The following is a 14,834-nucleotide window of genomic DNA, read 5'->3' as shown; positions in this document are numbered from 1 at the left end:
ATAAGAGAAATAAATAAAAGGAAGAATAGTAAACAATGGAAAGAAGAAAGCAGAAAAAAATAGAAAAGAATAAGAAAGAAAAATAAAAAGAAAGATTATAAAGAACCAGCTTCTGATCTTTGCGACAAGTTATAAATTTTTACTTTGCCCTGTCTCTGTATGGTTACATCATAATTTCCTTCTTTCCATAAGTTACCCTTTCTAATTTTCAAACTCATAAATGACAAGTCCATTTTTCTCGTTTTCAGTAAAAAAAAAAAAAAACCAACTACAAGAGGTTTTCAATCATTACTAAATGTAGCTGTTGATCTTTCTCTAATCGAACAGGTTCATCTTGTCATTTCTGCTTGTTCTGTCAACTTTACCAACCATTCTTCATTGTGGGTATTTCAGAGCCTTTCCATTTGGTACAGTGTTGAGGGTAAAACTGCCCTCTGCAAAATAGTGCAACGGACCAGACAGCGAATAGATACGTTGCTTAGCAAAAACACACAGATACTCACAGACTCTGAACGTTTAAAGAAAAATAAACAGTCTTTACTTGTAGTAAAACAAACTTGGCTTCTCAAAACAAAGATAACTTCTTCAAACAATTACGGGTCAACACAAAACATAGTTTGCTTACAATTCCAGTTCTCTTCAGTAACACAGACAAAGTTCCTTTCAGCAGTTCAACCTTCTAATAGCAGGAGCAGAAGTGAATGAACTTCCTGCCTTCTTTTTATGTCTGCTTAGCACAGCCAATTAGTCATCTTTGTAGTAGTTAAAGTTACAGAACATAGTTTTCTATATATTATCTACCCAACGGTAGGATAAGCATCCAACACACATATAACATCATATGACTAATCATGTATAAAAAAACACTTCTGTGTCTATTTTCTAATGCACTGCCCATTAATCACAGCCAGAAAAATTCTGATTTCAGTTAAATATTGATCTTTAAAATTTCTTGTTTTTTACAAATCCACCAGGTATGCCAAAATGACCTTTCATGCTGTCCACATTTCCAATATAAATTTGAAGTACTAATTTCTCACCTAAGATTGCATATGAAGCAACAAATCATTAATCAAAGACATCAATCCTAAAGTTCGCCAGAATTTTGGCCATTTCTCTTCCATTTTTGAAGTGCAATGAACCTGAAGTAAACTAAGGGCATTTAGTTTACTGGAGGCTTGATCCCCTCTTAAAAATTTTTTTTTTATCCTGCCCTTGTTTTTATAGAGAACTCAGTGCAATGAACATAACTAATACTCCCTTTTCCTATTTTCTCCACATCAACCCTGTGAGGTGAGTTGGGCTGAGAGAATGTGTCTGGCCCAAAGTCACTCAGGTTATTTTTATCCCTAAGATGAGACTAGAACTCACAGTCTCCTGGTTTGTAGCCTAGGGTTGTAACTTCTCCATAAATATACACGTAATGGGAAAATCAGGGTCCTGTTTATCTGATAAGTTGCTTCTGAAGATCTGAATCTCAGAGTACTCCAATTACCAAACAAACAAACAAACAAAAAATAACTGAGAAGCTACGTGTTGCCTATGGATGATGGGTCTAGGAAGTTAAGACAGTATGATGGACTCCAGCTATTTCCACAGCAGGCAATCAGAAGCCCACAAGGAAAATAAAAGAATATTACCCCAACAATCTGGGTCCTCATTTTACAGACCTTGGAAGTATGAAAGACTGAGTCAACTTTAAGCCGGTGAGAATCAAACTGCTGAACTGCTGGCAGCCGGCAGTCAGCCGAAGTATCCTGCAAGTGCTGCTTTCTAACCACTTCGCCACCACGGCTCTTCTCAACCCTTTGCCAATGCCTTACCAATGCCTGAGTAAGTAATGAAGTGGGTTATTATCCTGGGCCATCATACTCAGCCTGTAGTTTACCACTCACCTCTTCTACCAAGACTGTAACTTTAGACACATTATTCACTATGTTAGCAAGCATAGGATGCTCTTTTCGTTCATCAAACTGCTGCAAATATATAGAAAAGAAGGTACCTTAATTGGTCTTCCATCTGGTGTGAGCACCTCCTCTGACAGCTCCATCATCTTCAGGGCCATGAGGGCAATTGGCTTTGCATGATTCAGGTTCTGCCTGTGGAGCCCAGCCGCCACACAGTATGCATCCCCTATTGTCTCCACCTGCAGCAATCAGGACAAATCAAATGCAAACATATGATAATGAGTGGGGAACTGGTACCATTAAGTATTTACAATCACCAAATACTGTTTAAAAACATGTCAGCAGAGCATCAATAAGAGAAGCTATTAAGACAAGGGAGTATAATTACCCTCCAAGTTTGTAAACAGGCACCATCAAATCTTGACACCTCGCTGCAGTTATTTTCCATAGTGAACAAGAAACGATTGCACTCAGGACAACTTGTATAACAAAGTGAGCGATAAGAGCTTATACCAAAAGAAAGTAGATTGTTTGGATTATCGTTACACAGATTACTGGATGTGTAATACCAGTAAAAAAAAAATGCCTACGTGCTTTTTCCAAAGGTGCTTTTTTCAAGAGGCAACTGGACTTTCTGGGGGGTTTTTTGAAGATATTTCACTTCTCATCCAAGAAGCTTCTTCAGCTCTGACTGGATGGTGGAGAATGGAAGGATTTATACTCCTTGCAGACAGACAGTCATTTGTATTCTTTTAGCGGGTTGTTAAGGTCACCTGGAGGTTTATCTGTGTCATCAGGTGCAAATTGGTATGGAGCCTTCTTCAAACTGTTGAAAAGACTGTGTTGTAGATTGGAGATGTTGTATCCCTCCTCCTCTGTTGAGAGAGTGCTGTTCAATTTTGACATAGATGACCTCTTTAACCCCTTTTTCAAACCAGCAATCCTCTCTGTCCAAAATATGGACTTTGTTGTCTTAGCTCTCTCTCAACAGAAAAAAAATCCCCACACCTTTGGGACAACCATGACCTGGATGAATGAGAATCTCCATAGACATGTCTACATGTTTTGCAACTATGGTTCACATTTTTGTTTAGACTGAGTATTTATTTATTCTTTTAATTATATTACAAGGGTTATAGACCGCTTCCATCAGAATCAACTCTTAGAGGCATAGTAGTACCACCTTCCTAATTCCTAAATAAGAGTAAAGCAACCAACAAAATACAGAATCTTTATAATTCCACAATGCAGATAGTCCTCACTTAACAATTCAAATTAACTTAATGATTAAATCACCTAATAATTAAATTCAGTGGCCATTCAAAGTTATGATGGCGCTGAATAAGGAGACTTATGACCGGTCCTTGTAATTCCAGCCATTGCAATGTCTCTGTGATCGCAATTCAGACAACTGGCTCACAATTATGACAGTCACAGCATCCTGCAGTCACATGATTGTGATTTGTAACCTTCCCTGCCAGCTTCTAACAAGTAAAGTTGACAAGGAGGTCACAAATAGTGATCACAATTGCATGATATCACGCTTAACAACTCCACAGGATTTGCTTAACAGTAACAACTTGAACTGCTGCAACTGCAGTCATGACACAATTATAAACTTCATAATTGGACTTTATGACTATGCTTAATGTTGGAGTTGTTGATCCCAATTACTGTTGTTAAGCAAGTATAGGATCAGGAGGACATCAACGTTTTCCTAAACGTAACTAAAACATCTTCCATCTAGAGTTCAGAGATGACTAAAGTGCAGAAGGATGACAGCACTTTTAGTTTAATATATGGGGTGGTTTTGTGGGGATTTGTCTGTGAAGGTTTTCAGTCATCCAGGTCATGTTTGTCCCCACAGAGACACCTGGACTTTCTTTGTTTTTCCTTGAAGACGTTTTGCTTCTCATCCAAGAAGCTTCTTCAGTTTTGACTGAATGGTGGGGAATGGAAGGATTTATATTCTTTGCAGTCATCTGGTCATTAGCACTCTTTCTGAAAATTGTTGAGGTCACTCATTGGGGTTTATCTGTACCTTCAGGGTCACTTGAATCAGAGTACAAATGGGTGTGGAATGTTCTCGGGACTGCTGAAAGTGTTGTAGACGAGGGATAGGTGGTATCGTACCCCTCCCCCTCTGTTGAGAGAGGGTTGTTCAATTTTAACGTAGGGACCCGTCTTTCAAACCAGAGGTCCACTCTGTCCAGAATGTGGACTTTTGTAGAGATTTTTTTTTAAAGGAAATCTGAATCTCTGTTTTACAGAGACGTGAAGCACACGCTGGTGGAGTCCATTATCTTACTTGTCCTAAGGAGAGATTCTTAAAGGGAGGAGAAGAATGCCAAGCTGACTTTGATTTGGATTCTTCTTTAGTATTCAATCCCTGGCAGTGCAGGCTAACAATTTGCAACATTAGTATTTTAACTGGTACACAGTCATAATTCCACCCGAAGGCTTGTAGATCAGAGGAAAGGCACAAGAGAAAGGAAGCAAATAATGCAAGTCCAAGCTAGGTAATTTTCTTTTTTCTTTTATTAGGTTCCTGCTTAGAATTGAACCTTTAAATCACAGAGAAACAGAGCAAATATTTTGCAAGCAAATGTTCATCTCTCTCTTTGTTCACAGAAATGCAGCCTTAAAATATTGTTAGAAGTCCCATGGTTTAATCAGAAATAGAGGATGCAAGTCTTAATACCAGCTCAGGGTTACCAGATGCAGGCTGCAAAAAAATCCATCTGGAAACTGAATTAATTCCTAATCAAGTTAATTAAGCTATTCTGTAGTGACAATGTATAGTCTGTCTGTCTGTCTGTCTGTCTGTCTGTCTGTCTGTCTATCTATCTATCTATCTATCTATCTATCTATCTATCTATCTATCCACACACACACACACACACACACACACATAGAGATACATATATACAAGTACATACATATACACACACATAATATACACATACATACGAACATATATATGTATATTGGTGCATACACACACACACACACACACAGTGTATAAGAAATTGCCATCATGTTCAGTGGACTTTATCTTAGTGTACACATATGGGCTTTATCTAAAGATTAACTGATTTGGAAAACATTGTTTTAATAACCAAAACTCATTTTGGTATTGACTATAACTTCCCACACTGCCATTGCAATTGCTATAGGTGGCTTATATCTTAAATATTACTATCAGGTAATAAATATTCCTAGGCTAAACTTTTTTTTTTTTAATTTGATTTATATGCCGCCCTTCTCCGGAGACTCAGGGCGGTTTACAATGTGCTCAGCAATAGCCTTCATCCTTTTGTATATTTATACAAAGTCAGCTTATTGCCCCCACAACTGGGTCCTCAATTTACCTACCTTAGAAAGGATGGAAGGCTGAGTCAACCTTGACCTAAACTGGTAATAGAGGGGATGTTGCTAACTAAGATGAATGCAGACAGAACCATGATGTACATGTGAGTATCCATCATTCAAGGTAGAAAAACTGTAGTGGACTTTGTAGTGCAAAGAGGCAGTGGAGCTTGGAAAGTGTGGTCCACATGAATAAGATTAAAACAGTTCCTCCCTAGCTGTTCCCAGAATATATCTGTAGTTGTGCAAATAGTTGCTTTAATCAGGCAAGATTCTGAAGAGCTGAAGAATAATAAAGGAAAATACTCTTAAATAACAGGTTGTTCTTGATTCTTGGGGCCTGACAGAAACCAAAATCATGATTGCTAATATTACTTTTTTTTACAGTAACAGAATTTTGTAAGTCGGAATGTGTTCCCCCCCCTTCCTTTATCTTCATGACAATTAAGGAGAGACTTGTCTGAGATGCTTACTTGAATTACAATTCTATCTTAGACTCAAATTTCTTTTCAAATTCTTCTCAAATGTCTCAGTATTGTCTTGGTAGCAGCTCTTCTTACTATTCCTCAAAATTATTCCTCTGCTCATTACAGTGCACCCTAACTTATTTTACTTTCATTTTGTGTATATCATTTTTTTCTTGCACCAACTTCAAATCAAAGAGGATAACAGAAGTAGCATTACCTGAACCAGTGGTGAAATCTGAACCAGTTTGCTACTGGTTCGCTGGCCGCACATGCACACCAAACACGCGCTGGGTACACATGCACAGTGCGCACCGAACGCATGCTGTGTGTTTAAAAAGCTACAGGTTCAGTTGAACCGGTAGTTTAAAAAGCTACCAGTTCGGTTTGGTCAAACCAGTAGTTTAAAAAAGCTACGATCTGACGATCAGCTGTGCTGCATGGTTTAGCTTTGCTAGAAAGCAGGATTTCCTAGCAAAGCTAAACCGCGTGGCTCAGCTGATCATCGGATCATAGCTTTTTTAAACTAGATGTCAGCACTTCAACCTGCATTTACTCTAGTGCTGACAGCATTTTATTTGAGATGACCACAAAACTTGACACTACCAGTTTGGTCGAACCGGTAGCTTTTTATCACTACTGGTTCGCCCAAACCGGAGTGAACCGGTAGCATTTCACCCCTGACCTGACCTAAATTGCACAAATCAAGATAAACAGATGGCAGCATCAAGACATTGAGAAATCTAGAGGTCATCCAGAATTGTGCATCCCCAGACAAGACAATCAGCAATCTACTAAAGATCTGATAGTGGTCTGTTATTTGACTCACTGGAACCCTTCTACCACTTAAAATAATAGTTTTTCAAGAAGACATATGTAATTAAATGATTTTGCTTTTATGTTTTTTCTCACCCAGTTGCAGGAGTAAAAAAAACTAATGGAAAGACTTCACTGCTTAGTACTTGGGAGCTGTTCACGGTGCTGGAAGAGAATTGGTTGCACAGTATTTCAATAAACTCCATATATTTGTTGGTAGAGTATGAGTAGTCCAAGGAAGTCTTTTCTGTCCACTTATCGAGGCTCTCTCTCTCCCTCTTACTTCCCTTTCTTTCTCCCTCTCCGTCCCTCCCTCCTTCTCTCTCTCTCTCTCTCTCTCTGTCTCTCACACACACGGTTGGATAGCATGGTTGCTAGAGCGTTGCCTTTGACTCAGGAAACCAGGATTAAAATCCCAGTTGATACCTTCCCTATTAACAGGGATCCTTGGGCAAAGGCCTCCTAATTTTCACTTGCCTACCTCAAATTATGAAAATGGCATAAAGTAGAGGAGTCATGACAGTTTGGATGTCACCCGGATTAACAAGATCTGCATCAGATGTTGGGGAACCTGGTCAATCTGATGATAAGTGGGCTACTGGAACAAACCATACATGGTTAAGGCAAACGCACCTGGGATTGATGGAATGCTATTACAATGACAGATGTAATGAGCGGGAACATATGAGGGAACTATAGATGGACAGAAGATTGCATCCACTGAGAAACAGCTAGTTGCCCAATGCTTCAATATAGTGAAGAGGAAGCTGATCTCACAACCTGATAACATGTTTTATAAAATTTTCCATATTTCAATTCCATAGGAATCATGGCTCCTGGATTTTAGATGCATTCCGTAAATTAATCCAACTGAGGTACATTGGTTCAAAACATTTTGCCCTATGAATCATTGTTTTGCTCAGTTAAAGATTACAGGATAGAGAGCTTTAGTATATAGATTCTTTCACTTGTTCTTCTTGTGGCTCAAGTTTCAACATGGACTTATACATTTTAGCATTATCATATCATTAGTATATAATTCTATTACAAACTCCCTCTTACGTTGTTCAAAACCATAAAATATTTTATCTACTTTAAATTTTTCTGGTAATTTTACATAAGAAAACCACAAGGACATTCTTCTATTGTCAAATTTTCTTTTGATTTTATTTTACAATCCCCTTGAGCAAATTCTAGTACATTACAATAAGTTAGCTATTTATGTTTATTTATGTTTATTTATCTTTTCTTGTCTTTCAAATGCTTTTTGCAACTGAGCCACAAGGGTATTTTCAAAATGTATATTTATTCCATACTCTAAGAATGGGCTACCTGACATAATGATTTTTAACATTTACATTACTCCCTTTTTACAACCCTGTAATCCCTTAATTCGGGGTAGAGTCGAGGTGACTGGATGGAGCTGAGCGTTTACTGGCCAGATCCCCTTCCTGATGCCTATGTGGAGTTCGCAGCAGATATTTTTTCTTTGCACCTTAGGATAGAAACATCTGCAACTCCCTAGTATTAAACTCTAAACTTTCCGAGTGAGAGGTGAGAGTCTTCACCACTAGGCCACCACACCGCTTATTTTTAAAATCTACATTAAAAGGTAAAGGTAAAGGTTCCTCTCACACATATGTGCTAGTTGTCCTGACTCTAGGGGGTGGTGCTCATCTCCATTTCAAAGCCGAAGAGCCAGCGCTGTCCGAAGATGTCTCCATGGTCATGTGGCCGGCATGACTAAATGCCAAAGGCGCATGGAACGCTGTTACCTTCCCACCAAAGATGGTCCCTATTTTTCTACTTGCATTTTTTTAATGTGCTTTCAAACTGCTAGGTTGGCAGAAGCTGGGACAAGTAATGGGAGTTCACCCCATTACGCAGCACTTGGGATTCAAACTGCTGAACTGCCGACCTTTCAATCAACAAGCTCAGCGTCTTAGCCACTGAGCCACCGCATCTAAAAAAATCTATATTATCTGAGAATAAATATCCACGCCACCCAAATCTCAGATCATGTCCTTCTAATTCAAATAGCCTTCTATTTGTTAACATTCTCTCACTCTTTCTTCCAAGCAGAACAACAGAATGCAAAATTTCAGATCTGGTAGACCCAAACTTCCTCTTTCTTTTGCATCTTGTACAGTAATCTTATATATATTTTTTTGCCCTGCCATATAAATTTAGATATATCTTTGCCATTGTTTAAATGGTATCTCAAATTGTCAAAATAGGTATTGCCTGAAACAAAAATAACATTCTAGGTAAAACAATTCATCTTAACCACTAACGTCCCGTTTTAACGTATCTTGTTTTATGTCATTTCATGTCATAATAAAGTTATTTTGAAATAAATTGTTCAAGTTTATCATAATTATACCCAAATATTTTACTTTCTTCTCAACTTTATAAGCTGTCTTATTCATCAGTTTTCTTAGATCTTACCATGTTTTCCTGAAAATAAGACCCTATCTTATATTTTTTGAACCCTGAAATAAACACTTGGCCTTATTTTCGGGGAGGTCTTATTATTTTGGGGCACGTGGAGCAAGATGGGGCTCCTCTTGCCATCTTAACTGATTTCCAGCTCTGTCTCCCTAACCCTAACCAGAGGAAATGGCGGGGACTGCCTGCGCATGCATTTAAATATTTTCAGGGAGGGCTTATTTTAGTGCATGCACTCAAAAACCCAATTGGGCTTATGATCAAGGGAGGTCTTTTTGGGGGGGAAACAGGATACATTTTCATGTTTTTGCTAACATCTTTGGCTTCTGTTTATTAATCTTCAGTAAAAGGAAAGCCGTGAACTCTGAGAGACTTATTTTCTGTCCACCTGTCATGGTTTCCCTGAAGAGTTCATCCTTGAAAGGAGCAGGAGCATAAGGTCAGACCCAGGAGGCCACTGCAGGTTTACAGCATTCAGTAGAGAAGGGAGACAATCCAAGCCACATTGCGGAAAATATAATTGCTGGTATGAATAAAGTAGCTAAGTTGCCTTCCCTGGTTGTTAAAAAAAACGGTTCCCTAAAAAATGTAGTATCTGCCTATAGGTAAAGGGTTTTGCATGACTGGAGGGTATTCTAAAACTAGTTCATAAACTAAGAGGTCTGTAAACATTAGAGTTGCTTCAGTGGGTTAACACATACTATATGTGTCGCTTTCCAGCTAATCAATAGTATAGATCAATGTTTCTCAACCACAGCAACTTTAAGATATGTGGACAATGTCTATGAAGACTACAATCTTAAAGTAGCTGAGATTGAGAAACGCTGGTATAAGTAATACTTTGGTTAGTACTCATCCACTCACATACATGGTTAATAGTCACTTAATTTTACAATCAAATTTTGGAGTCCTTGCAATATTGGCTTATCTGAGTGGATAAGCTTAAGGAGCATGAGTGGCATAGGAGGTTAATGCCTCCTAAGGCAGCATTTAACATCCAGCTGCCTGCAATTACTGTGAGTTCAATTCTCACCAGGCTCAAGGTCGACTCAGCCTTCCATCCTTTCTAAGGTGGGTAAATTGAGGACCCAGTTTGTGGGGGCAATAAGCAGACTTTGTATAAATATACAAAAGTATGAAGGCTATTGCTTAACGCATTGTAAGCCGCCCTGAGTCTCCGGAGAAGGGCGGCATATAAATCAAATAAAAAATAAAAAATCTATCATCTATCTATCTATCTATCTATCTATCTATCTATCTATCATCATCATCATCTCTGCATACATGTAGTTGTTTCCCATGTTTTGGGGAAATATTGGGATAGCATGGCCATGGTATATCATGCACAGGGATATTAAAGATCTCCAACATACAGATAGCCTTGACTTACAACTATTTTTTTAACTACAGTTCAAAGTTAGAACAGCACTGAAAAAAGTGATTTACAACTGGTCTTCATATTTACAACCATTGAAGCATCCCCATGGTCATATGATCAAAATCCAGGTCCTTAGTAACTGGTATGTAGTTATGATAGTTACAGTATCTAGGATTGTGTGGAATGCTATTTGCAACCTTACCAGTCGACTTCTAACAAGCATCATCAGTGAAGGAAACTGCATTTGCTTAATTCACTTAACAACTACAGTGGTTTGTTGAAAAACCATGGCAAAAAAGGTGGTAAAATTGGGTGTGACTCACTTGATGGCAAATCTGGTCCCAATTGTGGTCATAAAATCAAAGACACAAGGATCTGTCATCTCTCCATGTGGAAACTGCATGATCATCTTTCAATGCCCACTGAAGAGCTTCAATTTTCCTTCTTGAACTAGACTTTTTTTCTCTCAAACAGTTTCTTTTTTTTTAATGTATTCTTTGTTTTCTGCATTGTCTGTAACTGAGATGGCCTGTAATTTATCTTTCAAATGGAGCAAAACAAATATCTAAACCATCCATGTTGCAGAAGTTAAAGACACTGAAGGGGGAGATAATTTAGGAATAACATTGAAATAATAGCAACATTTAACAGGTGGCAATATAGAAAATTATTTGCAGAGGGAAAAACAAACAAAGTAGAACATGTCTTTGCAGAAAAAAATATCTATATGTTGTGATCCGTATTTTAAGATTATATTGGTCCCTGGAGACTTTATGGAAGTTGCCATTCTTTGATGCTACTACCTCTCTTTTCCTAACAATCAAAGAATAAGATGACAGAATGTTCTTTAGTCTTTGCAGGAGACTGCCAATAAAATTACCCACCTCCATTCTTTTTGCTGTGCTGCATACCTTTTATGTGTTTTTTTAATTTCCCTTCAAGAGCAGGTGGAAGGGGCTGCGAGAATGGTGAATTGACTTAAAGCAGGCATATATTTGCCTTACATTGCTGCAGCCATCAGTAATTCCTTGGGAAATTATTTTTACAGTGTAGGCTACTCAACTACTTTTGTTCACCACAGAGATACGGCAGTTGATCAGACAGAGATTAATTACTTCTAGTCTTTCCATCACTGTTTTCAGAAAGAGCTGAAATACATCTGAAAAATAATATCACCTAGATCAGGGCTGTCAAACTCCTTGCCCGGCGGCTGGATGTGTCACGTGCTGGCCACGCCCACACCCAATTTAACAAAGGGGGGGAAAGTCCCGATACATCACATGATGATGCCGTGATGACATGAGTTTGACACCCCTGACCTAGATGGATGCACTCCGCACCAGTGTCTTTCAACTTGGCATATTTAAGATACGTGGACTTGAAATCCCAGAATTCCCCAGACAGCCATAGTAGAAACCTTGTTCTATACCTTTGAATGAAATGCAGCTGGGCAGGATAGAGGACATTTTACCTACCAATGTATATAGACATTAAAATCATACCAAATAAAAAATGTGAACAGGGAAACAGTGTACAAAAATTCAGGCACCTGGAAAGAACTTCACAAACATTACTGAGAAAGTATGGATCTGAGATAGCTTGGTCAGCAACATTAACTGAATTGTTTGGATGGTAAGATAAATGCAGATTCATGCAATTCACACTTCCCCAACAAACTGAATTTCATGTTGATATTCATGTGGATACTTACTTCTTTTAACAAATCAGAAATGAACAGAAGGAAATTAAGACTGGTAAAAGTAGAAATCAAGTAAAGTGAATGTCTGTAGAGATTCTCAGTCATCCTGGTCATGGTTGTCCCAAAGGTGCTTCTTCGGGAGGCAACTGGACTTTCTTGTTTTTTTCTTTTGAAGGCATTTCACTTCTCATCCAAAAAGCTTCTTCGGTTTTGACAGGACAGTGGGGAATGGAAGGATTTATATTCCTTGCAGACAACTGGTAATTTGGGATGAACTCCCTTTGAATGGTGTGGGAATAGGAATGGATTTCCAGAGAAATAATTGCAGACCACAGGAACCAGGAGCGCTACTCAGGTGACCCTGAGGACATAGATAAACCACCAAGGGCTTCAAAGGATGCAAATGACCAGCTGTTTGCAAGGAATATAAATCCTTCCATTCCCCACTATCCTGCCAGAGTTGAAGAAGAAGACTTGGATGAGTTGCCTCCTGAAAAAGCACCTTTGGGACATGTAAAATGAACCCATGAGATTTAAAATCTTATCCATATTGCCATCAATCTGAAACTTCCATCCAATATCTCCATCTTTTTCTTCACATTTGCTTAGTTTACCTCCTTATTGGAGAAGCTGAATTCAAAGTAAGAGCTGAATAGTTTTATCATTTCTTGTCGATTGTTGGAATGTCGCAATCTTAACTGAGCCTTTGGTATACTGACTCTTTTTCTTTTGAACGTATCTCTTGTTTTATTGGATTTGAAGAAACCCTTAGCCAACTCCAGACCTTTATTCTTTGTAGCATTTTTCTGTAATTCCATGTTATCTTGTTCTTTCTTGGTGAGTATTCTTCTTTCCAGTTAGCAGATGGTTTTTCTCTTGTTTTGTTTTGTCTCCCTAAGTTTTTTGTGATGCAACATTGACTTCTTCTCCTGATGTGTTTACTTCTCTGCTGGAATTGTTAGCAATTGTGTTTTAGTGTCATGTATCTCGTGCTGAACACCTTTATTCATTAGAATCCTACTTAGTTTTCTTCTGAGTTCATTAAAACCCATTTTCTTTAAGTCAGTACATTTAAGTCCATTTTCTAAAAGAAAAGGTTTGCCACCAAGGATGGTCAGGAAGAATCTGTCTCTCAATAGATGTTGCCATGATTACAGCTTTCATTACTGCTACTATACGTCTCTCAAAGATCTACAATTTGCTTTCAAATCTTTTCTTGGTTTGGCAGGCAATAAACGTTAGCAATAGTATTGTATTGGTTCCTTAACTTTTTTTTCTTACTTCTGCTAACTTTAAATCCAATTAATCAAATTTTATCCTCGGTAGGCATTCCATTAAAATGCCTTTAATGTTAGACAGATGTTTGCCTCATTAGTCTTGTCATAATTTATTTTCACTGACAAATTTACTTAGTAGGCTTCAACTCCATTATAATGCTTTAATCAAATAATACTAAAGCCAAAGTATGAATACTGTATGTATAAAGCTGATTATAAAAGGCTTTATAGTTTTTCAACTTCCTCCTTAAAAGAAATTTTAGGGGTGCTGCAAATAGTGAAGGAATGGTAGGATGGGACAAGCACTTTCTGTTCAATTTGAAGCCCTTCTTGTTCAGGTTGTCCTCACAGAACAAAAGGAATATATATGAAAGATACATATATTTAGAATGATTTTGAGAAGCAAGTGATAAAGATTTTGAAATCAGTATTTGGTTTGCCTTCCTTCCTTCCTTCCTTCCTTCCTTCCTTCCTTCCTTCCTTCCTTCCTTCCTTCCTTCTTTCCGTCTCTCTCTCTCTCTCTCTCTCTCTCTCTCTCTCTCTCTCTCTTCTTTCTCTTTCTCTCTTTCTCTCTTTCTTTTTCTCTTACTGTTCTACTTCTTAACAGAGTCTGCTCTTTATAAAGACTCCTGAAATATTTTCCCCTCTCAGTTAGTTAAAACCATCTTATGATTTTTTTTCCTAAAGCATTTAATAACTTACTGATAGTGGAAGGGTGTGTGTTTTCCTTGATCATTTAAGACATCAATATGCCACTTCCATCCCTCACTACTGTAACATGCGGCTCCAACTAAAAATAAGTTTTCTAATTTTCCACTTGAAAAAACCCAACTCTGGAATACAAAAATATAAATAGCTTGTACTTTTGGGATAGAGAACTCAAACTCAAGCAACATTTGCGCTCACTTGGCCTGTTGTTCTAATCTTAATAATCACTGATGTGTTTAGCCAGTCAGAGTAAGTGTGTGGAGGGGGAGATAAGTGTATTTGCTATTGATCCTTTTTATATATAATGGTGTTTCTAGGGCTAGTGCTGTGACTGTAATAAATGAGAATAAATAAATAAGGATTTGTTTTATAAGGTTTGCTCAAGTCGGTTATCAAAAGGCAAAGCCTACAACTTCACAATAAAAGGATAAATGAACTAAGCATGAATAAATAGACAAGCTAATTTTAAGGAGTCGTATTTCATATGCCACAGAGGTTTTGCTATAAAACCTATTTAGATTTGCTCTTAAGTAACCTTATCTTCATTTTAAAAAGGCAACTAGGGACCCAATCAAAAGGAGGAGAAAAACACATCTAAACTGAAAACACATCTCTTTTCATATGAGGACAAAAGTGAAGAAGCATCACCTCCTTTGTTTACAACATGGTGTGGCTGATCTAAAAGATAGGACAAAAGGCAAAGCCATCAAGTCAAACAGTAATAAGGTAAGGTTAGCAGCAGACTTGGGTGAAGAAGTAGATAAAGTG

The 14,834-nt window shown here is 37.9% G+C and overlaps 1 protein-coding gene across 1 annotated transcript in view; it reads right to left on the bottom strand.

The window, feature by feature from the left end:
* Positions 1–14,834, bottom strand: part of GUCY1A2 (guanylate cyclase 1 soluble subunit alpha 2) — a 205,804-nt gene that overhangs the window by 71,317 nt on the left and 119,653 nt on the right. Inside the window, exon 6 of the mRNA XM_070943950.1 lies at positions 2,003–2,146. Within this exon, the coding sequence (XP_070800051.1) occupies positions 2,003–2,146 (144 nt within the window). The remainder of the gene's footprint in view (positions 1–2,002; positions 2,147–14,834) is intronic.

The sequence above is a fragment of the Pituophis catenifer genome, unplaced genomic scaffold, assembly GCF_029215685.1.
Source record: "Pituophis catenifer annectens isolate HBS135680 unplaced genomic scaffold, rPitCat1.0.hap2 SCAF_4, whole genome shotgun sequence".
Lineage (NCBI taxonomy): Eukaryota > Metazoa > Chordata > Lepidosauria > Squamata > Colubridae > Pituophis > Pituophis catenifer.
The sequence above is the reverse complement of the archived record's forward strand: the minus strand, read 5'-3'. Positions and strand labels throughout refer to the sequence as shown.